This window comes from Emys orbicularis, chromosome 3, assembly GCF_028017835.1.
Source record: "Emys orbicularis isolate rEmyOrb1 chromosome 3, rEmyOrb1.hap1, whole genome shotgun sequence".
Classification (NCBI taxonomy): Eukaryota; Metazoa; Chordata; order Testudines; family Emydidae; genus Emys; species Emys orbicularis.
In genome coordinates, this window is record NC_088685.1 from 168,860,920 (window position 1) to 168,885,722 (window position 24,803).

Sequence of the window (24,803 nt, forward strand, 5' to 3'; positions counted from 1 at the left end):
TCCTGTGTGCATTATTCATTTTCACATTACATCCATATTAATACCGAATGAGTTCACCATGATTGATGTTATTGCAATGAATTCTAAAGGAATTAATAATGATTAGCTGCTTCTTGTGAAGTGTTGCCCGGCACTTCAGATTAGTATAGGGGCTAAAAGTTGGCATGCCAACAGGGTTGGCATGAATAGCAAGTTTGAGTTGTGTGACCATTGTTGATCCTTATTGGCACTACTTGAGTGGGAATAGAAACTGAAGTGACTAAAGATTTTATGGAAATATCACTATACATCCCAATTTGGACAGGGTTCTTGTTCATTGTATCTGAGTAAGAATTTTTGAGTAGCAATATTTTTTTTTGCTATAGCGAATACCATGCAGATGTTGAATATGATTCTGTACCATATCAGCTAACCTTACACACAACACAATGCTGATATGTTTTTCATGGACTAAATTGGACCCTATTGAACTCAGTGGGAACTTTGGCATTGACTTCAGTGGAATCAGGGTATGTTCCGTTACGATGATGTGATGATGATATTTATTTTACACTTTTCATCTCAGGATTCTCAAAGCATTTAATCAAAATTAATTAATTAAGCCATGCAACACCCTTTTTTAGGCAGATAATTGGAATTCTATTTTACAGAAGCGTAAACTGAAGCTCAGATAAATTAATTACAACATTTTCAAGAATGGTCAGTGATTTGAGGTATGGAAATCAAACACTTTGAGCCTAACTTTCAAAAGTGCTGAGCACTCACAATGCATGTGCTCAACACTGCTAAAAATCAGGCCCTTGGTGTTTAAATAAGGGTATCCCAAAAACTAAGGCACCAAGAATCACTGGCCACCTTTGAAAATTTGACCAGACTTGTGCAAGGTCACACTACAAGTCAGTGTGTACGTTGAGAATAAAACCTAGGAGTCCTGACTCGGAGTCCCTAGCTGTAACCACTAGCTCACACTCCCTCCCCAGTGACATGACTAGAAATATGAAAAGACTTCCATCTAATGGACTGTTCAATGAAGGTGGGGGAATGAAATTAAATGATCACTCAAAAATGGCAGCGACATTTAAATCCATTTACAATGGTTTTTAACAAGAAAATGTGTAGCAAAATAGTTGGACTAACTTCTAAAAATAACAGATGGAGAACTACTTAGAAAATGTAAAAATATATAAATCAGCTGGACCAGATGTCATGCCTCTTAGAGTTCTCACCTCTGGGGATCTGTTTCTGGGGTAGGGGTGACGGAAATAAGAAAATTAGCTATTGACCTAACTGAATTTTTAATAACTAATAATGAAAAATCATGCAAACTGGGGGAGTGCCAGAAAACTGGAGGAAAGCAAAGGGACAAAGAGTGATCCTAACAATTGATGATCCATAGGTATTACTTCAATCCCTAGCAAAATAATGGAACAGATATCCGGAGAAAACATCTAACCCAGTTCTACAAAGCACTCTGTGCAGGCAGGTTTCCTAAAGAGCAACAAAACCAAGATCATTGATCCTTATAGATTCATAATGCCCAGTCTTGCAACTCCAAGCAGCCTCTTACAGGAGTGCTCAGTATCTTGCAGGATTGAGACCATAGGGGCTGTTCTAAAACCCACTGGTTTTTAAAATACATAACTTAGCTGAAGAGACAATTTCAATATTTTCTTCATACACTGTGAAAGTTTTTAAACCAAAATTTTATTTGTGAAAAACGGTCCTTTTTGGAAAGGAGAAATTTCACATTTTTTTTTATATTTCACAAAATGTTGGCATTTTTATCAAAACTTTTATTGAAAACATCAGAAACATTGACAAAATGGTTTCAATAACAGTTCTGATTTAAAAAAATGACAAAGTGAATATAGGTCAATTTTGAACCCTACAAAACTGAAACAATTTAGAAATTATTAAATTTTTCATGACAGGAAGGGCTGATTAAAGCATCTGATACATCACCTGCTAAATATGCCCCTTAGCAAATATTCTGGTGAAATTGTGGACCTTTTGTCATTTATGAATTGGTAGAATTTACTTACAAAAATCACATTAAAGTAAAACCACAGGAAACTATATATTTTTAATATACGTATCTTTCTTTCACCATAATGGATGGCAATTTCTGTATAGCAAAGACAGCAATGCTAATATTAAAAAGGGTTGAAATTAAGAGCCATGTCCTGGAGCTATGATTTACAGCATCTGAGAACCTGACCTGTGATATGTATCAAAGTAATTTTGGTAAGAACCGCTAAGTTTTGAGAATAAACTTTAGCTAATATTTTGCTAACATCCAGCAAAAGTATTTCATAGGGTAAATTAAGGAAGCATCAGATATGATCTGTTTTCCTTTTTAATGCTCATAGTTTAGTATGCAAAAATATTTAGAGCAAATATTATAGTTCATTCCTTCCTGCAGGTCTCTGTAGATTATTAGAATTATTGCTCTCATGCTTATGGCTTGGTGGAAATAATTTCCATTAAAATTCAGGAAATAAAGGTAGGTATTAAATGTATATTTACAGTTTTATGGATTGTTCTCTATGGGCTAAATCCTGTCATGCCTCCATTTGGGGGCACACTTTGTATTGCCCGTGCGTGGGGTCCTCCTCACGCCTCGCATGTTGCAAAGATCACTTTTGTGGACATTACCTATGTGTCCTTGCACAGCTTAGCTTGCAGACTGGGAATCTGTTGACACACATCCATTGGACAATGCAAAAAATGGGAAATGTAACCTGAGGAGGAAGATCCCGTCCCTTCTGTGGTCTTGTAGACTCCCCTTCTGTTGTGCAAGGCAAGCCCAGCTATTTGGGCTTCCCATGAGTGAGATTTGGTGATGTTTTAGTGCAAGGACACCAGGACAATCCCCAGTGCTTTTGGAAAGTGCCAGAACAGACAGGCCCTATGATGAAAGGCTCTCACGCACACTGTAAACAGCATGGCACTCAGCGTGGCTGAATGGCTGAGTCAGCTCTTTTAATTTTAACTAAATCAAGATATTTGTTCAAAAGGGCATTGAAATGGTGACATTTTCATTGTCAAATCTCTTTTTGGGAAGTAAGGAAGGTAGGACTAAGCTTCTTTATATCTCTTGATTTAAAACCGTGTACATTCCTTAGGTAAAAGAAGAATGCAAAGCTAGCACCCTGTGCCCTGTATCCATGAAAGCAACAGCATATTGCGGAAGATGTGACTTTAACCCAAGTGTCCACATCTGTGCTTGGGTTAAAGGCTCTCAGAATGCTACAGAAAAGGAGGCAAATGACGGTGTGTGTCCAACTGCAGAAGAGACTGTCTACAGTGGAGGCCCCAATAGATATTCATTTACAGGTAACAGGAAATGGGTTTTTAAATCACTCTGGAATGAAGGGTTCTGCACTAGGCACCCTCAGTGTTCTGTTGTTATAGCGAGGAAGCTTGCTTTATAACGTAATCTGTCTGCCAGGACTTGGGTAGTAATTTAGGCCCGTGACACTGATGGTTAGTTATAAGGTGACTGAACACTTACAGCTCAATCCTGCTCTCACTGAAGACAATAGAAGTTTTGCCATTGCCTTCAGTGAGAGCAGAACTGGTCCTTATTTAGGCCCTTACTGAGGAAAGTACTGAAGCATGTGCCCGTCTTTAAAAATATATAGATATAGATACGTAACATTTCTTTTTGTGTATTTTAATAAAAAATTGAGATGACTAGTGTCTAATTTTCTTTGTTTAGACCTGAATCTAGAGCCCTATGTTACATATGAGTACAGGGTAGCTGCATGGAACAGCTATGGAAGAGGTTTCAGCGAAATTGGCAGGGCTAGCACTAAGCAAGACGTGCCTCAGGGTGTAAGAGCACCGAAATGGACCAAAGCAGAAAATCGGGAAGACATAATATTTCTGAATTGGAAAGAACCTCTTCAACCAAATGGTATTCTTAAAAGCACAAACTGTATGCTCTGCTATTCAACATGACATTAGTTAAATGTATTAGATCAACTGTTCCATACACTGAAACCTGTCTTAAGTGTATTATCTAGTTAACGGGCATCAAAATGTACATACGCATGCCTATACTGAGTAAACATGGTGATCTTATTTTCACACTTGTTCTTCCTCAGACCTTCACCCTGGTTTGTCTGTTTGTTATCCTCACTCATCACAAATAAAGTTAGATGATAAGATCGTCAGGAAGAGACCTGGTTTATCTGTAGGGCCCTCCCAATTTCACAGCCATGAAAAATGTGTCACGGACCATGAAATAAGCCCTTCCCTGTGAAATGTGATCTCCCCCTTGCTGCTGGGAGTGCCCCAGCTGGGGGGCTTCTAACTGCAAGTCCCCACCAGGACTTCCCCTGCACGGCCGCTCTCAGGGGGAGATCAGACCCAGCTCCGAGTACCTCCCCCCGCTGCAGGAAGCTCCAGTGCTGTGGAGCAGCCCTGAAAGTTCCTGCAGCTGGAGAAGGCTTGTTGATGTGGGTCCGATTTCCCACTGCTGCTGAAAGCGCCTCAGCCAGGGGGCTCCTAGCTGTGAGTCCCTGCTGGGACAGGGCCTGTCCTTCCCTTGCATGGCAGCTCTCAGAGGAGGAGAGATCAGACCCACCTCGGAGTGCCTCCCCCCGCTGCAGGAAGCTCTGGTGATGGGCAGTAACCCTGAAAGTTCCTGCAGCTGGAGGAGGCCTGTGATCTCCCCCTGCTGCTGGAAGCGCCCCAGCTGGGGGGCTCCTAGCTGTGAGTCCCCACTGGCTGGGAAGTGACAGGACTTGTCCTTCCCCTGCAGGGCTGCTCTGGACGGGGAGGAGATCAGACCCACCTCCAAGTGCCTCCCCCTGCTGCAGGAAGCTGTGAGGCTGGGCAGCAGCCCCGGAGGTTCCTGCAGCTGGAGGAGGCTTGTGGAGGTGGGTCTCATCTCCCCCTGCTGCTGGAAGCGCTCCAGCTGGTGGGGGGGCTCTTAGCTGCGAGTCCCCACTGCCATAAAAGGGACCCCCTTACAACATGGTGAAATTTCAGATGTAAACATCTGAAAACATGAAATTGACCAATTTTAAAACCCTCTGGCCGTGAAATTGATCAAAATGGACTGTGAATTTGTTAGGGCCCTATCTGTCTGTAAAGCACACAGCACTGTTTGGGGTACAGCTATAATTATAATTAATTAACGGAGCTGGTTGAAAAATTGTGAGTTTTACATAAAATCAAAAATATTTTACGAAAGATTTTTTTCAGAATTAATTTTTGATGACAATTTTATGTTGATATTTCAAGCAGTCAGAACGTTTTGACCAGATCTAGAAATTAAAATGATCACTCAAGAGATTTAAGCAATCGCTTGCCTCAATAGGGGTGGGTTTTTAAAAAGACAGAGCAGAATAATAATCAATAGACTTGGAGTTCTTTGGAACAGACTCTTAAGTTAGATGGTTGCCTGATAAGGGGGGTGTCCTACCAGGTTCACTGTCATATTTTCTGTGTGAAAGATGTGAAATGCTATGATCCAGTGTTGTTCAGCTAACAAAAACAGAAAACTTTCTCTTCATGATAAGGTCTTATCATTCACTATATTGTTCTCCGAAATGGGATTGAGCGTTTTAGAGGAAGAGAACTGAGCTTCACAGACACAGGTGGTATCCAGCCATACCAAGAATATTCATATCAGCTGAAAGCCTGTACTGTTGCTGGTTGCACAGACAGTAGCAAGGTGGGTGATTTGGTCTTCATAAGAGTGGTAGTAGAATTTTAATAGCTGAGGAGGTATCATAAAAATGCCATTGGAAAGGCATTTTTTCAAAGAATTTAATTAAGATTATGGGTTGAATGGGAGGAAAACATCAGTAACCAAGTGACTTTTTTGAATTCAGCTCCTTGACGTGATTGTATTAATTTCCAAATTGTTGATTTTTGGCACAAGCAGACTCAGGCACTAAACTGTACCTCAGTCTTCGCACATCTGAAATTATATGATATGGAAAGTGAGATATACAGATTTAAGATAAACAAGGAGCTTCATCCTTGGCCAAACTTAGAAGAGAGTGTTGAAGACATGCTTTATTTCCAAACAGTAAGACTAAATCCATTCATATCTTTGTTGTTTCTCACCAGGATTATGATAACCTCCTTTTCTCTGGTCTCCCCGTAGCTCATCTCTCCCATCTCTAGCCTGTACATTACGGCCAACATCCTCTTCCTCCCGTACTGCTCCAACTGCATCACTTCTCACCAGATCCCTTCACTGGCTTCCTGCTCCTGGATTAGATTCAGGCTCTTCGTTCTCACCTTCAGCTCCTGCACATCCTGCATACATCACCTCTTATTTTTAACTCTCGCTCTCTCTCTTTCGATTTGTTACTGCTCCTTTTACCACACTGTTTCACACCATCGCTCAGGCTGCCCCATTACCATGTAACAACATCTCTCACGTTGCCCCATTACTGCGCAACAACTTCCAGCTTCTTCTCTACAGAGTGCCTTCTTTCTCCCCCTGCAAATACCTTCAAAAACACATTTGTTCAATGAAATCTTCCTTGCCAATGATGTCCATGTGTCTCTTTTTTGAGTTTTGTCTGAGTTACAGTATAGGGTCTCTGGGGCAGAGATGAGGAATTGTGACTTGCTATGTTTTGTAAGTATAAAAAATCACAGCTATACTGTGTAACCAGCAAAGTCATCAGTGGGAATTGAACCTGGGACCTTCAAAATCAAGACTGAGGTTTTTTAACCCACCTACGCAAATTGGGAATCCAAAACCCCTTGGTAGCTTTGCAAATCTCAGTCCAAAAGTACAAGGAAATAGTCCCAGAGAGAAAAGGTGGGTGAGATACTATCTTTTATTAGACCAACTTCTGTTGGTGAGGGAGACAAGCTTTCAAGTTTACACAGAGCTCTTCAGGTCCTGTTAGCCATGACTAAGTAGCCAGCTCTTATAGTCACTGAGGCTAGCCACTAAAAGGTGACACCCTCACTCACATTAAGCCAGTGTACTGTATTACAGTACAGAAGGCATGTATATGCTTACAGCATAATAAAACTCACGTATAGTGGTACTAATAAAAATACATGATTCTCTAAGCGCATAGGACCTGATTCTCCTCTCAAATCAGAGTAAATCAGAAATAGCGCCATCGAAGTCAGTGGAGTTACACCAGTGTAAAACTGATGTAAGGGAGATGAGAATTGGCCTATATATATTCAATTTTGAGAAAGATTTTAGTGAATTCTAAATTATCCCAAGCTTCAGATTTCTTCTTGAGTTCGTTAGAAAAGATTCAAAAAGCTATGAACTGATAAAGGTCCGATTATACTGAATGCAAAGAAGTCTAGCTCTATGTTTATTGGTGTTTAAAATATATGAAATCAGGCTGTTAAAATGCAAAGACACTGGCAAACCATATGGAAGAGAGTTATCAAGAGTTCTCTAGCAAGACAGTCTGCCATCCAGATTTTGCTGTTTCACCCAATGCTATACACTACAGCTGAAATGTTGTGAACCTGTTGTGATAAATTGTAGACATAGGCTTATGTAATGCATTCAAGGTCACATTTCATTGTGTAAAAAGGAGGGGGGAATGTAACTAGTTCTTCAGGCCCATGGTAATGATATGCCAGACCAAGCAACAACATTTTAAAACAAAAGTGACATTCTCATTGATCGTGGTATCTAGTGTACTATTACAATAAATTGCTGTTTAATTCATATGTCTTCAGGTAGTTGCTGTCACTGTCCAAGGAGTCCCAGAGAGCGTTCAGCCACCAGTCGTCACAGCTTTGAGCTCAACAGCATTGCATTTGAGCTGGATAGCACCCAGGAAACCAAATGGCATCATCAGAGAGTATCAGATCAGTCAAAGTGGGAAAGGGCTTATATACACAGACACCACAGGCAGAATGCAGCGTACTGTATCAGGTAAGGATGGGAAGCTCTTTGAAAGACTAATGTCCTGTTCTTAGATATAAGACATTCCTCCCCTAGTGATACTATCTCTTGTCAGTAACTTTTAGGTTCCATGTTTTGCACGTAGTTCAGAAATGCTTTAGGCTGGTGTTAGAAACCTTAAGCTATTTTGGTCAGTCTTATTTTTTCTAGGCAGTGTTTGTTCTCTGTTGTTAAAATGTGAATGGATCTAATTTCCAAATGTTAAAATAAACCACGTACATTTTGATTCAGAACATATGCTTTGTGATGGGTAGAAGAGTGCCAGATAAATTCCATAGGTTGATATACCCTCAATCAGATTCTGCTCCTCGTGTCAATCTAGAATAACTCCAGTGAAGTAACTTGAGTAATTCTAGATTTGCACCAGCGCAATAGGATCTGGCCCCTGATGTTTAAGTTAACAAAAATTAGAAACAGTTCGGCCTCAGCTTGAGAATAGACTGTCAGCCTGTGCTTTGTGAATCTGAGCTGTTTTGCCTATAACAGATATTAGATTGTAAGACTTATGGGAGCAGGGATAGTATCTTCCTCTGTCTTTTTCCTCTGCAGAGCACCTTGTTGATGATCAGTTAGTAATATTATTCAGAATCCCTTATGTTACTCTTAAGAATTTCCCACTCGTGCACATCTACTGTAGAAGAGGGCTAAATAGAAGATTTGCCATTGATGTCAAAGATGTATTGTTTCCATATATTACTCTCTTAGTAACTTCAGCGACAAAATGAAACAAAGCTCAGCCTAGAAATATTTGCAGGAAGCATAAGAGGAACATGGTAATTTTCAGGGGCATTTGCTTTCAGCCTGTGACCCCTGGTATCAGATGCTCATCCTGCATTTTTGTTTTTCTAGAGAAAATATTTAAAAGTTTTTTTTCTCTCCTCACTTTGGCTGTAAACCTAAAGGTCCTCATGTTACAGTCACTGCCCTTCCTGCTGAGAAAGATCACCCCAGATTCCCCTTTAACAATATCGTGCACAAATATGAAATCCACCATGTGTGTATTAAAACTCGGTCAGTATTCAATACATCCTGATGACTATCTTACTTCGTACATCAACTTGCTGAACATTTTTCAAAAGTAGTACAGATTTTAAATCACCATAAAAATAAGATCACCACATAAATTGTTGCTGCAAGTATGTAACACGAAGTTCACTTTGAAAATATTATCGCTTCATCAATGAAACGCGGTGGGCTCAATCCTGAGCTGTGCCAAGCTCATATGTGGCCAGCTTGGGACGGGAGGAGGAAAAGGAAAGGTACCTGTCATCCTAAGAGCTGTCCCATGTTACACCACCTAGAGGTTACACCACCTATGTCAGCTGTCACCATCCATGGATTCCCCTATGCTGAGGAAATACTTGCCTACCTGTGGCAGTTTTGTGTTGCTGAAGCAGGTTCTTAGTGAGGGCCAAGGAGCTCGTCCGTTGTGTTTCTCTATCTCTGTATGAATTAGTGATGGGACTTGTCACAAAATTCCAGATTTGGATTTTGGATTTCACGCAAAGATTGGGGGTTTGGAATTTTGCTTCAAGCCCGCCCCTCGTATGTATTATATAATATATGTGACTGTATTTTGTATGGACGTGTACGAGTATGGATGCATAACACTACTTGCACAAAGAAACTTCAGTGCTCCTGTATTAATTTAGATGAAATATAAGGGCCCAAAGAATCAAAAGTGTTAACATGACCCTGAATCTGTCCAACATTAAATGGTGTTAAACAAGGTCCAGGGTTTGGTATACAGAAACAACAGCCTGCTTAGCACCATGGCAAACACACCGTTTTAACCTTTTATTAAAGATACAGAAAAGAAGGAAAAACAGTTAAGGCATTTGAAATGTAAAGTATTAAATAAGGCTTTCATTTTAACAACATCTCTTGTTCCTTTCCCCTTTATCTGTAGAGAGTCTTTACAAAGAAAAAAGCCCTTGTTTTACAGTCTCTTAGATGTCCTTTTTAGGGAAAAGAGAAAAAGTTAGTCAAAATGGGCTGGAGCTGCTGTTGTTGTTGTTGTTAAAGTCTGATTCCGTTTCCTAGAAGACAAAACAAGACACAAACACATAAGAGGGGAGAGAAAAGAACAGCAAAGATAGAAAATGTAGCTTCTGTGTCTGGCACTGACTTTCACTTGCAATCTGACTGCTGGAGAAACACAGGCATGGCACATGGGCTTATGAGCCACTCCAGACCTGGCAAACTTGTACCAGCATCAGTCTGTTTAGGGCCTTGCTTTTATCTGCCTATCTCTGCTCCCAGGCTTACAGTAGGGTTGCAAAATATACAGCCTTGGCTGGCTAAGCCAGACTCTTATTAAACAAAAAGCAAAAGGAGAGGAGAGAGAGAGAGAGATGGGGAAGGAAAAGAATACACAAGGGGGGCAGGGGGCAGTCTTTTGCCCACACAAAGGTATTTGCACGCACACAGTCTCACACTGCAGGTGGTATTTGGCATTCAGCTGGAGCCAGTAGAGGTGGTGATGTCATCTGGCTTCTTCTCTCTGCCCTCACCTAGTCAGGACATCTCTCAAGATCAGGAGAAAGAAAGCCCGGGATACCAGAATACAGTGGGGATAACAGATGGTGAAACTTGCTCCTTCCCCTTCTCTCTCATCTTTCTGTCAGCCATAATTTCAATAGCCAGCTTTCTCCCCAACAAAGTTGTTTTGTTAGGACTGTGATGGGTGGAATAGCTAATCCCCTTGTTATTTTGGCCTCATTTCCAACACTTCAATTTTGGTTCACTGATTTTCAGTTCTACACTTTTTTCTTATTTACCAGGGATAATCTTAACACTGCCCTTGAATTATATCAATAGGCCTATTTTTTTTTACTAATTCAATCTTTGTCTCACTTTTGCATCTTTTCCCATCAACGTTTGTTGTTCTAAGTTACTGTGAACTGTCGCTCACTTTTTACCAGTTGAGCTCATAATTAGGGTAAAGTTGTAGGCCCAGTTATCCAACAGCACTTAAGTTTACGCATATAAAGCCATATTTATTTAGGGATCTAAGTAAACTGCATGATTTTCAACAATGCTGAGAACTTGTTACTTATACTGAAGTAAAACGATTTCTTTTCCAGAGGCAGCTAGGAGATAGTATCCCCAGTTTCTAACCAGAGTAACAAAAAAAATTTCCACCTATATGCAGAATGAATTTTGTTAAGTGCACCAATATGGAGGTGACGTGTGACACATCACCTTCATATTGGTGCACATAACAAAATTCATGTGGTGTGGGTGGAGTCGAGGAATTCTTGTGGGAGGGGGCGCTCTCTTCCCGCAGCAACACCGGGCCTCGGGGGGAGAGGCGCTTGTCCCCGCTGCTGGAGCTCTGGGGCTGGGGCTGCAGCAGGATAGGCAACCCTTCCCCGTGGCCAGGGGAGGGCTGCCTGGGCCACGCCTGGGTCCAGGCTGCTCCGGGGTTGGGCCAGGCTGCACCGCTGTGGCTGGGCCAGGGGCCGGCCCGGGCTGCACCTGGGGCCATGCCTGGGCCTGATCTGGCCGCGGCTGGGTCCAGGCCACTCCAGCCACAGCAGGTCCAGGCCACAGGGTGAGTTGGGATTGGGGGAGGGGTGTCCCTCCTGTGGCAGGTTGGGGGCTGGGCTAGAGGAGGGGTGCCCCTCCCCCGGCCACGGCAGGTCCCCGGGTGGATTCCCTAAGCACCTGTGCGGCGCTAAATAGGCTGCTGCGCGGCCATGCAGCTTACAGGAAACTTAGGTCAGCAGTAGCAAAGGCATTTGATGGAGCCATCTTGGTTTTTGTCCACTGTCAAGAAGAGATGAGCAACCAGTGAGACCAGTGCAGTCTCCATATCAGACCCAGATCTAAAATTGAAGTGCCTGGGTATTAAGAAATCTGAGTATTCCAGGTAGTGCCAGAGTTGCTTTGCCTCAATTTTCTTTTTAACTTCCCTAATAAAGGGAGATTAGAGCTTGGGGATAATTAGAAGATTCTAAGCGTACAGAGATGGCTTCTTGAACAATTGCCTAAGAACTGCTTCTTTGAGAGAGGCTGGCAACCTGCCCTACAGAAGGAGTTGCTGATAATTTCCACAACATCTCTGGCTGAAACTCAAGGGGAAAATACCTCACATGTGCCCTCTCCTCCCACCTAAGAAATAGCTCTGCCTCCAGAGAGGTTGAAATTTTGTTCCTTGGGCAAACAATACAATTTTTCATAGCGCAATTGCTCGGGAGAATAGATAAAGTTGTCTCCTCACAAACAGTGATCTCTTTTTCTTTAGTGTGGCTCTCTCAATAAGCCTCTGTCCACGTTGCCATACTAAGCCAGCAGAGAAATGGGAGATCATTACTTCTGTCAGTAAGAATCAAGTCTTATGCTAGTTTAGAGGGGGACTTCCTTTGGTGACAGTGTTGAATTCATGACTGTGGTTTTGCAATATGGATAATTGTTACTTTCTAAATTCATGCAGTAAACTAAAACAACCAATCTTATTTCACATGTAATCTCAAATGTTTGAACTAAGGGTTGTCTCAACCCCCGTGGATGTATGGTTTGATTTTTCTCATATTTTTTCAAAACCTCTGGTGTTCTCAAAGCAACAGTTGAACATTAATGAAGCTGTAACATTAGTCTTCCCTGAGACGTTGAATCTAGGGCCGTACAAATAACAGATGAGTAGGCTAGCACCTTGCCACTGCATCATTGTCTTGCTGCTTATTTTTAATTACATCAAAGCTTTGGAAACATGATCCCATAAATGCTTTGTGGGAATAGTGGTGAATGTGTTCATCATGTGAAATCCATAAATTGCTTATAATCCTCTCAAGATGTTAAAAAAAGCATTAAGTAATTGAAGACAGGAAGTCCTCAGTTAATTATTTAGAGGTGTTATCAATGCTTTAAGTAAACTGAAGCATTTTCTGCTATCTCACTGAGTTGAATGCCACTGGGACCTAGGGGCAGCAGCCATCATCTTCTCATGTTCTCTAATGCAAACAGCACATGGCAGCTTGTCAATAAAGGACCTTTTTATATCATTTATTACTGAACACTTCCACTACCCTGTACAGAACAATTTGGATGACAGTTATGGCATTGTTTCACTTTGTGTTACTACTGCTTTACAAATGGGCCTGCTAATGCTCTGCGGTAGGGGGGAAGGATTCACTAAAATAATTAGTGGCATTGCTGTAAAAGAAAGCTTAGAGTGCCCTCTTCAGCAGCAGCAGGTGTGACGATGATTCTTCTTAACTCTATTTTTATATTTGGCTAAAATGGACTTCATCAAGAGTTTCTGTGAGTGATCCTATTTAAGTAAGAGCCAGAAAGTCACTGACATGCAGTTTCATAAATGAAATAAGACTCCAGCGTATTTTGTGATAGAGTGGTTTGAAATTATTCTACACACACACACTCTCTCTCTCTCTCTCTCTCTCTGTACTTAAGGGTAGTGGAAAGGTGTGTGACTCAGTAGCACTGCCACTGGACAACCCTATGTCCAGGCAGTGGCAACTCATTAGCAACATTTTTTTTTCATAAATAAAAACTATCAGCAACTTGACATCCTCCTGAGTGAAATTCATGTGGTGGCCCAGGACTGTCAGCACTGGAGCTAATTGCTGACCTTGCTGCAGCCAGGACCACAAGCAGAGACAAATAGTGTTGGAAATGATTGACTGATTGATAGGATAATACATTCTTTAGGAGCTGTTTGGCAACCACTTGGAAAAACAGTTGATGATACAATAGTCCGGTGACTGACCACCTTAAAGTAACAATTGCAGAATCAAATTCCAAGGGAAATGACTCCTTGAATTAGTATCCACAGGGGGAAAATGTTAAAAGCAAAGTATTGTTTGCATTTCAAAATCATCATATTACATTTGTTGTTATTTATTATTAATCACATGCATAGATTTGTACAGGGCTCTCCAAAACGTGCACAAGGTCCTTATAGCAAAGAACTTATAATCTATCTAAAATCAACTACATGTATGACTAGAAGTTCCAGGCACCAGAATTTTTCCAGTAAATTTAGTGAAACCATGCGCTCTCTTTTTAATGCCCATTTTTCTCTTTAAAGTGTAGCTGTAAATGAGTATTGCTTTATTATGCATGTTTCCTTTAAAAGTGAACATGACTCCCTTATGGGGAATTCAAGTAATTTGTTGCCACAGTAATCTTTCCTAGCCTGAAATGTTAAATTATTGGCTTTCCTCCATGCCTTTGCTTCTGTCTAGTCTGCAACTGTCATTTCCTCCCCTCTTACTTTTATGCTGAGTGTTCGGATGATTTTTCTTCTCTTCCAGTTCATGATTAGGTTACATTCAGGGCTGTCCCCCTGAGTCATCTCTTTATTTTCTCTTCTTCACATCCTGTTCAGTTTGTGAGCAGCTTTTGTGTCTTCCATTCATTATTTTACCTCTTTAGCTGCCTGTTGCTTATTACTGCTCTGTATGTACAAACCATTTCTTTTAACCGTGAAAATATTGCCTAACTGGTTTTGAACAAAGACTTTTATCCTAACGTTTTTTCTTGTTGCGGGACTGTGTTTTTTAAAATAATTACAATTACATATACACACGCTCACATGAATCTTTAAAGAACAATATTAAGGTTGCAATGTCAAGCACTCAAAAGTAAGAAATGCCTGAATGAAGGTTGCCTGTGTAGCCCTTGTGCATATACAATATGATACAGTCTTTAATTATATGATCACATACTATTTTTTTCCATAGGATCCCTCCTCATTCAGAATGGACAGTGCTCAATTAATGAGAAGCTAGTCAATATTTTTTATCCTCATTGCAATGTGTAGCCCCATGCCTTATTTACTTCATGCCATTCAATTCCTGCTCTGAAGGTAGAATTATTAGTTTCCTTATGATGCTCATCACAATTATATCCGAGGACTTCAGAAAAATTAATTAATTTATCTACATAACATCCCTATGAAATGCGGGGGTGGAATTATTCCCATTTTACAAATGTGGAACTGAGGCACAAAGAGATTAAGATCAGAAGTATCCACTAATTTTGTGTGCCGAATTTGAGATGAGAGTACTTAGCATTATATAGCACTTAATATGTTATGCACAGCTCCCATTGTCTTCATTTGCAGTTGTGAGTGTTCAACTCTCTGTAAATCAGACCCCAAGGTCTCTGGTTGGGCATCCAGAAAATGAGGAACACATGATTAGTGACTACCTCTGAAAAGTTTGGTTTAAATGTGTTGCCCAGCATCACACAGGAACTCTGTGGCAGATCCAGGGATAAAATCCAGTTCTCAAGGGCAACATTCAACTGTCTTAACCATGAGACCCGCCTTTTCTCCTGCAATCCCCTGACTGCTTCACTATACACTATCCAATTTCTGCAACAAATGAGGCGAGGTCCAATAGATAACAGCCTCCTTTACTACACATCCCCGATTCATCCCCAGAACAGGTGCACTGAATGAGCCAGATATCCTGTGGAAAAAATAGTATGTAATAAAAGACAGTATGATCGCACATAAATGCAAAGGAGCCAAATTCAGGATGCACAGGCAAACTTAATTCTGGGAGTTCCTATCTTCTGAGTGTTTGATTTTGCTTAATATTCTTTTAGCATAGCTTTTATGTATAATTGCCTATGTTTTTAAAAAAACAAACTGGAAAAAAGAAGAAAAAATTCTGTCCTATAGTGTTCTATTGACACCAACATGGGTCGTCGCCAGGTTTGAAACCTTTAGATCTTTGTGCCAATGGAGTAACTTTCCCTCTACAGTTGTAATTCTCAGGATGTCTAAGGTCATCATTTTAGTATTATGTTTGTGTTTGTTTTGTTTTTAGGTCTCCAGCCATATACTAACTACAGCTTCACACTTACAGCCTGCACATCTGCTGGATGTAGCTCTAGCCAGCCATTTGCAGGTCGAACCTTGCAAGCTGCTCCTCAGGGTAAGGAAAAGGCATTCACATAATATTAGAGGGAATCATTGGGGGCCAAATTTCTGTAAATGGGCAAAACTCCATTGACATTGATGGAGCTCCTGAGCAGTCATTTACAACAGGTAATTTGGCTCTTCAGTGCAATAATTGTATTATAACCCCATCTGTATGCTGAACCACAGTGTTTCAGGTTCTCTGTTTTTTGTGAGAACAACTTTCTGGCATCATCTTGAAGTAAATGATTTCCAGATGCAATTGTAATGGGCACATTTTTATAAAACAAAAATAAATATATGCTGACACATCAGGCAAAGTTAGTCCTGTGATTATCAACTTTTAAGTCTGATTCTCCATTGACCTGCATCTTGAATATTTATTTATGTCAGTGCTAATAGAGTGTAGAATATGTGTAAACTACCTTTCTGGTCTGGTAGTGGTCTATGCTCACTTTGCACTGGTGTAAACGACTGCACAAGGTACAGGGAAATAGAGAATCAGGACCTTTTATATTTAATTTTATGATATGGCTGAAACAATGGTATGCTGGTGTTAACAGGAGTATGGTCGAAGCCTCGTCATATCACAGTCAGCTCAACACGAGTGGAATTCTATTGGGGTGAACCAAAAAAACCCAATGGACTCATTTCTCAATATCGATTGCTTCGTAATGGAGAAGAGATTTTCCAGGGTGGCAGCGGAAATCTGAATTTCACTGATGATGGCCTGCAGCCCAACAGTAGGTAAGGCCTAATAAAGAACTTTGGTAAGCTTCAAAGAGTGCTTAAGAATTAGATTTTGCAGGAGAAGAGTAAAATTTTCAAAGGTGTCTAAGATTAACCTGAATCCAATTTTCAAAGTGCATAACCCGCTGAAGTGCTTTTGAAAATCCTGCTAAGCACCTATCTACACCTTTAGGTGCCTAAATACCTTTGAAAATCTGGCCCTGAGGGCCTAAGCCTCCTACCCCCCAACCTCCTGCCCCAGTCCTGAGCCCCCCCCCAAACCTGGAGCCCCTCCTGCACCCAACCCCCCTGACTCTCTCCTGCACCCCAACCCCCTGACCCAGTCTGGAGCCCCTCCCGCACCCCAAACTCCTCATCCCCAGCTCCAGCCCAGAGCCCTGTTCCCTCTGCACTCCACCCCCCTGCCCCATCCCTGAGCCCCCCAAACCCCTCATCCCCAGCCCCAAGCCCTGACTCCCTCCCATGCCCCAACCTACTGACCCAGCCCTGAGACCCCCAAACCCAGAACCCCTTCCTGCACCCCAAACCCCTCATCCCCACCCCCAGTCCAGAGCCCTGACCCCCTCCTGCACCCCAACTCCCTGCCCCAGCTCAGAGCCCCCCTCCACACCCTGAACCCCTCATTCCTGGCCCCACCCCACAGCCTTTAACCCCAACCTTCTGCCCCATCCCTGAGCCCCTCCTACACCCCAAACCCCTCATCCTCAGCTCCGTTGGGTCATGGGCATCAACAATTTTCTTCACCTGGGTCCCCAGATAAAAAGTTTGAAAACCACTGATCTAGTCTGACCTCCTGCCCATTGCAGGCCACAGAACCTCACCCACCCACTTCTGTAATAGACCCCCTAACCTCTGGCTGAATTACTGAAGTCCTCAAATCATGGTTTAAAGACTTCAAGTTACAGAGAATTCACTATTTACACCAGTTTAAACCTGCAAGTGATCCATACCCCATGCTGCAGAGGAAGGACCCCCCAGGGTCTCTGCCAATCTGACATGGCAGGGGAAGGGGGGGGGAATTCCTTCCCGACCCCAAATATGTCAAACAGACCCTGAACCAATAGGCCACATGCCATTGTAGGCATTCCCTACCTCAGCATCTTTCTCTGAGCTTGAATTGTTCTGGCTCATAGTTCCACTTTTCTTCTATTGGCTTGGCTCAGAGAGGTTGAAATTCTTTACATAGCAGACTATGCACTGGGTGGTGGAAAATGCATGTTGAACATACCAGTTTGAAGGTGAAAATCCCTAATAATAGCATCTCCTAATATTTTTAGGAGGCCATTCTAAAATTGTTTTTAATGCGTCACATGGTCTAAGTGTTTCTTAAGATGCTATGAAATGTAATATAAAAAGTACACCTCTACCCCGATATAACGTGACCCGATATAACACAAATTCGGATATAACACGGTAAAGCAGTGCTCCGGGGGGGGCGGGACTGCGCACTCCAGCGGATCAAAGCAAGTTCGATATAACGCGGTTTCACCTATAACGCGGTAAGATTTTTTGGCTCCCGAGTAGAGGTGAAAGTAAGCCAGTACGGTCCGGTACGGTGTACCGGCAAGAGCCAGTATGCCGTGTCGGACCGCACCCAGCGGGGAGCCCAGAGCCCTTTAAATCCCGCCCGCAGCTCCGGCAGCCGGTTGATTTAAAGGCCCTGGGGCTCCCAGCCACAGCCGGTGCACCAGGGCCTTTAAATCTTGAGGCCCCGCCACTTCCGGTTGAGGCCACGCCCCCTCAGGACTCCGGCAGTACCGATAAGTCCTGTAAGTTACTTTCACCCCTGCTCCCGAGGACAGCGTTATATTGGGGTAGAGGTGTATTAGTTTGATTAGCAAGAGATGTGTGACTTTTCTTATCTGAAAAAGGAGAAAGTGAACATCTGTATTTTAATGCAATATATATAACATGCTTTGTGGTCTGTGCTTCCTAAACTGGTGCAAAAGGGAAATAATTCCAGTACAGACATCCCTACAGCATTTAACCACCGTTTCTGTTGCTGCTGTTTTTGTGTTTGTGCAGATATGTTTACCAGCTGGAATCCAGCACTGGGGGTGGCAGCAGTACTAGTGACAAATACGTTATACAAACACCAGTAGAAACACCAGAGGAAATCCATGTTCCATATAATGTCACAGTAATGGATGCATATTCCATATTTGTGGCTTGGGACACTCCAGGTAAAAACATACTTCTGTATAGTTTTTGTGGCAAATTAATGGGCATAGGGAAAATAATACATTGAGCAAATTTGCTGTTTCATTCTGGTTTCTCGTTCATGTCTGGTGTCAAAAAGTGCATCTGTGAATTGAGTAGCTGGTATCCCATGCTGATGATTCTTATAGAGATTTAATATAATAATAATATTGTCTCATGTACCTGACTGCGTTGTTGTGAGGATTGATTGTCTGTACATTGGTTTGAACATGTAAACTACTACGTAAGTACTAAGTATTATTGAAAGAAACAATTCAAATAGCTGCATGTCAGGAAAACTGAATGTAAATTTCCTTCTTTCATCTTTGCTGAAACTGGATTATTGACAGGGATGATGCTTGTTGATGGTATAAGTTCCTATATTCCTGGAGCCTTAAAATGCCACTTAGCCTGCAGGATGAACAACCCTGAGTTCCTGTGACAAAGATACTCCTTTCCTGTATTTTAATTTTAAGATTCATGAGCTATACATGAAATGGCTTTTCAGTTGTCTCTCTTTCCCAACTTGGTCTTGATGCTCCTGATTTCTAAATGTTAGCAACTAGTCATAGGTTTGGCTTACTATCAACATCATCATCATCAAGAAGTTGATATGGTGAAGTCAGCCATATCCTGAATTAGAGAAATCTGGATGGTTTTTGGGACTGGTAATGGAATATAGAGCAGCTGTACTCAGTTGTTACCAACCAAGGCAAATGGAGTAAGAGTGAGCCATGAACTAACCATGTTGTGGCATCCTGAGACTGCATTGGAATCTGAGATGACCCTGATTTGCAATATTGAAAACTATGTTTCAAACACTTCATAGTCCAGGGGACTTCAGATTCAGTGTTTTGGTTCATGCCCATCTTTAGTTGCAATATTTGCATTTTAATGTTTCATCATCGGAAATTAACATCACTTCCTACTTTACTCCCACTCTGTGTCATGGAGACAGGAGGACCAGAATCCATGGAATGATACTGATTTATATGAGGTCCTCATCCCAAGTGGCTATGTCCACTATTTCTGTAGAGAAGGCATAAGGTTCCAGGCCTCCTGGAGATGGTTGGGATCAGCGGAAGGATTTCTTGACCTGGTGTGCAGATGTGTAAAGCAGGAGTTAGGTGTTAACAGCCCCCTTAATCTCACATAACCATGGGCCAGGTTTTGGTCCACTGACAGTTTAGCCTACTTATTAGATAAACAAAATCTGAACAAATCCACTCCAGAGTGGGTGAGCAGCAGTTCGGATTTAGCTAAATGTTTGTCACCCCATCAAGAATAAGTGTTGTATTGAGTCAGTACAGATCACGGCTTCACTGGCATGCTACATTTCCCTGGCATGATAAAAATTATATGATACAATTATTGTGGAATAAATGTTAACATCATGGATAGAAACAGAAAGAGAGAGAGAGAGAGATCCATATTTCCATCTAGTATAGTTAATCTCCAGCAGGAACTTCTACTTTTACTTGTACATATCCATAGAAGCTATTGATAGGCATATGTCCATCATATATTTAAATTTGTAACAGCACAGTAGCTATAACTGAGCTTGTAGTTTTTTGTCATGTTAGGTCGCAACCCCTACAGTGGACAGCTTGTCACTTACCGGATCAGCGGTCGGGGTCATCAGTGTGTCAGCTTGTATGTGTATGTTTTTTTTCAGTGTGCTGTCCAGCTCTGTGCAGATAGCTGGTTCAGCAGACCTTGATAGTACTACCCAATGTTGTTAAGTGTTGAAGGCTGGAACGTCCTTGTCTTGGTAATGCTGTTCAGGCTTCTGTTCTTGAAGCTTCAGTGTTATTACTGTTAACAGCATATAAGGCAGCCTGCTCATTCAGCAAACCCTGATGTTACTTATAAAAAAAGACCACAGGCACAGCTTGGTAACAAAGGCACTTGGCCAGGTTTATTGCCCCCTAGGCCCAGCATGAGTGCCCTGGCTCGGTGGTTACAGGTACATGGACACATGAGTGGCTAGGAGCGAGAAGAGGCTCAGTCAGCAGTGAAAATATCTGCTGTCCCCTGGGCCACACAAAAAATTACAGCAAAGTGCCCCAACATCTATAGCTAAAACTAACAATTAGGATACACAACTTACACACAACCTTATGTATTTCATAACATTTGTTTGTTATCTTCCCTTGTTCCTAATATCTTAAACTAAATTGGAAAGTGTCTGTACTAGCTGAAATGCATTTACGTAAATATCTGGTGCCTAGTACAATAGCAACAACTTTGCCAATTTCATATACTAAACAGTGAACTTATAAGCATCTGCTTTAATACATGGCCTGACTTGAGTTCACAGTCCCTGGATCAGGCCTTAAATCTTGCACCAGGCCATCTCTCCCTACTACACTGACCTTTTTAATGAAGCACATTAATGTGTTTTCAAATGTCTAGATAGTAGTTATTTTTCAGGTGACAATTTTCTTTGATATCAGTCTTTGAAAAACTTTTGAAATGTTTGTTTACAGCAGGAAAAACAGTGTGAGGTTTTTCAGTTAACTCTTTTTTTGATGTCCCTTCTTCCTAATTATTTAAGACATTTTCACCTTGCAGAATAGCCACTGGCTACGAGAAAGTGAGAGGGCATTGACAGTAACTTCACCTAGAAAAACCATTTTGAATTCAAGTATGTCTTAATAAGTATTGTGGTAATGCTTGATGCTAACTCTGCCCATTTAACCAGTGGCTACTAGGTCTATAATACCCTGAGCTGTCAATCTTTTAATTTGCAGAAGCACAAAATCCATTATAGAAATGCTAGAATATATGAAAAAGATTAAAATCTTAAATTAAACTTTTCCCCTGACTGCCAGGAAGGATTTAGAACCCAGCAAGAAGGGAGGTGAATTTGACTGGTGTATAATCTACAGCTGATTTTATTGGAAAGTGCCTCATACTCTGCTATAGTTTTGATAGTAGGTATCATTTAAGGTCCTGAATATTCAGTAACATTAGAAATAAGTTTTAAATTGCAAGACAATATTGAAATGGTGAACAAAGACTTGTGGGAATGGGGTGTTTGTTGAAAATGTTTCTCAACATAGTCTGGATCTTTTCATTTGTCTATTTGAATTCATGTAATTGTCAGTAGGTTAAAAGTCTGAGAATAAGGCTTTAGTAAGTCAATGGTCAACATAATACACTTCATTATCTTGAGATTAGGACTTTGTAAAAGGGCAAATGGGTTCCTGAAACCATACACATTGTGGGATTGGGTTTTCATGAATATTTGCTGGACCTGGGTTTAATCTATGCACACAATTGTAGAGGTCCCCCTGTAGGAGTCCATGTTCTCTGTCAGTCCCACATACCCCTCTTCGAGTCCTGGGATGCACTCCAGACATATAACTTACTTATGTTGTCTTGATAGGGGCTGAGTGACTGGATCCCTCTCATTTCCTATTCCCTGCTGAGTCCCAGTCTTCAGGCCTTTAAGGGAATCTCAGTGGCTTCTCCCACAACATGGTCTTTGGGATGAGCAGTGAGGTGGGGGCCACTGTTTCTTCAGTGAAAGGGTCTTCAGGTGCACAGGATGCACCTGTTCTTCCCACACCAGTAAGGCAATAGCAGGGAAACGCTCTGCTGCCAAAACACACACTGCGCACAGGGGCATAGATTCATATAGTACCCCTAAGAGATTAATGGATGTGCCTTCATAATCGTGAATTTTGGATTATGGGTCACTATAGGCTGTCCATGCTACAAATGTTTTCTTGAAGAAGGGGAGATACAGGGTTAAAAATGAGAGGAGGTAGAGGTTCCCCGTAGAGGCTCAAAAACTGATCTTTTGAGATGGCATGATCCTCTGTGAGTAAACCCTATAGGTCCAGATCATGTAGCCCAGGGAAGCTGAGACCTGCAAGGTTAGTCTAACACTACTTGTGACCCTTATTCACTTCATGGTGCAGGATAGTCTTTTTCTGTTAGATTTACTTTTTCCATGTATGAATCCTAGGTTTTGCAACACACCTATCAAAATATTGTTGTTTTCCCCTTTTACATCCAGAATTGAGCCTTTATAATAAGGGTTGGCAGTGACTCTCCCACTGAAACAGTCATTTTAATTGATATTGTTTCCAGGAATAAAACTGCTTTTTATTAATCAAGTTTTGATGAAAGGGTAGTTGGCCTTGGTATCTTCCTGTCTATGTATAGCAGGCCACTTTGGCATTGGATCTGCTTATCTGCTGTAATAAATTTGAATCAAATATTCACCCTCGGGATTAATTATGGACATCCTATCAGACAAATTCTCCTTTTTTGGGTTTTAGTTATGATGTTTCAACATCAGTGATGTCTCCAAATTCCATAACTTTAGAGAGATATAACGTTTTAAAACTCCTGACCTAGCTAAATGGCAAGGTGGCTGAGCAGTGGTTAAAATGATGGATTCAGAAAAAATGTTTGACACACCTCACTCGCTAAGGAAAATAGGGCTTTATTTTCTGAAATAGGTATCCCATTATTTTTGTGTTACATTGCATCAGTGCACAGATCTCAAAGGTACGGTACATTTCACTGATATGCCACAGAAGGATATGTTACAGTTACTATGGAACAACTGTCAATATCATAGACAGAAACAGAAAGCCTGAATGGGGAAAAAAACATAATTTTCCCCAGGCATATCCATAAATGTTATTGATAGGTAGGCAAGTATCCATCCTACATTTAAACTCATTAACACCACCAATAGCTCTCACTGTGACCTAACCCTGCCAAGTGTCTTCAATTGATATGAACTTCAGCGAAAGCTGACGTCCACCAAAACCCACAGGATCATGTCCTCTATTGCCAGATTGCCTGTTTCATATTTTAATGATCTTCTGGATTTAAATATCCCCTTTTCTCATATAATAGAGTTCTATTTCACTCCATCAGTCTGTGCTTCCAGGTTTTGAATAGCATGTACAGATTGCATGTTGTGTAGAGTGTTCGGATTTCTACCTACATTCTTCCTGGGGCCCCACCTGGTATTTGTGTACCAGACTTAGGTGTTCTGGTAGCCTGGTTTCTTTTTGCCCCCCTAAGCCTGATATTGTCTTAGTTCTTGGTAGTAATAAGTAGGATCCAATAGATAGCTCTGAAGATTGTAATTCAAAGGAATTAATTCTCCAGATCAGTTTGTTTTGTAGGATAATTTAGTATTTGTGATATGCACAAAGCGTGTGTGTTACTGTGGTGGTATAGGCCAAAATGTTCAAACTTGGGCACTTAAAGTTAGATGCGTAAATCCATATTTAGGCACCTAAATAAGCGGATTGATGTTCAAATGTGCTGAGCGCTCAGAATTGTCATTGCCTTCAATAGGAGCAATGGTTACAGAGCACCTTTCTCAGGGCACTTAATGTAGGTGTTTACATATGGATTTAAAATATTTAACGTTAGTTATCCAAGTATACTAGTTCTGGCTGTAATGTGTGGTACCAGTTCGTTGTTCATAATAACAATTATTTGGCATATTAACCTCTTACTTAGATTTTAATAAAAGACATGACGCTTATTTTTGAAGACTTGTTGGAATACAACTATAAAACTTCAGTTATTTGCTTTAATGGTGGTTGTATTTCACCTTACATTAAGTAGTTTTCAGCAATTGACTTCAACTGGACCTTTGATCACCAGTCTTTAAAACAAGATTGTGATTTTCTTTTTCTCTTTTAAACATATTTTGCTGCAAATTCTACCTTGTGAGCTACCCTAGTTTTGAAGTAAACAGGGCTGTCAAACCTAATTTGCTGGGTTTTTTTCACAGAATTGTCCATTATACATTATCCAAATACAACAGCAAAAAACAAGATTTAGTTTGATTGACTTGTCCCATTGCAAAGTGTGCACCTGCTGTGAAATGAAGTTGCGAGGAAAAAAGTGGAATAATTTAACTTTTTTATTTGTAAAGATAATCAGGGTTTTTCTGATTACATCTTAACTTCATAAATGTTAAATAACCTATCAGCATCTAGTTGTTGTAAATTATGAAAAGGAGTATTGCTGAGAATATTAACCAACTAAATCTTTGTT

General features: G+C 41.1%; 1 protein-coding gene across 1 annotated transcript in view; it reads left to right on the forward strand.

The window, feature by feature from the left end:
• Window positions 1-24,803, forward strand: part of USH2A (usherin) — a 578,278-nt gene that overhangs the window by 455,058 nt on the left and 98,417 nt on the right. Inside the window, exons 51-57 of the mRNA XM_065401740.1 lie at window positions 3,126-3,336; window positions 3,722-3,919; window positions 5,532-5,686; window positions 7,690-7,888; window positions 15,721-15,828; window positions 16,376-16,559; window positions 18,588-18,745. Of these exons, the coding sequence (XP_065257812.1) occupies window positions 3,126-3,336; window positions 3,722-3,919; window positions 5,532-5,686; window positions 7,690-7,888; window positions 15,721-15,828; window positions 16,376-16,559; window positions 18,588-18,745 (1,213 nt within the window). The remainder of the gene's footprint in view (window positions 1-3,125; window positions 3,337-3,721; window positions 3,920-5,531; window positions 5,687-7,689; window positions 7,889-15,720; window positions 15,829-16,375; window positions 16,560-18,587; window positions 18,746-24,803) is intronic.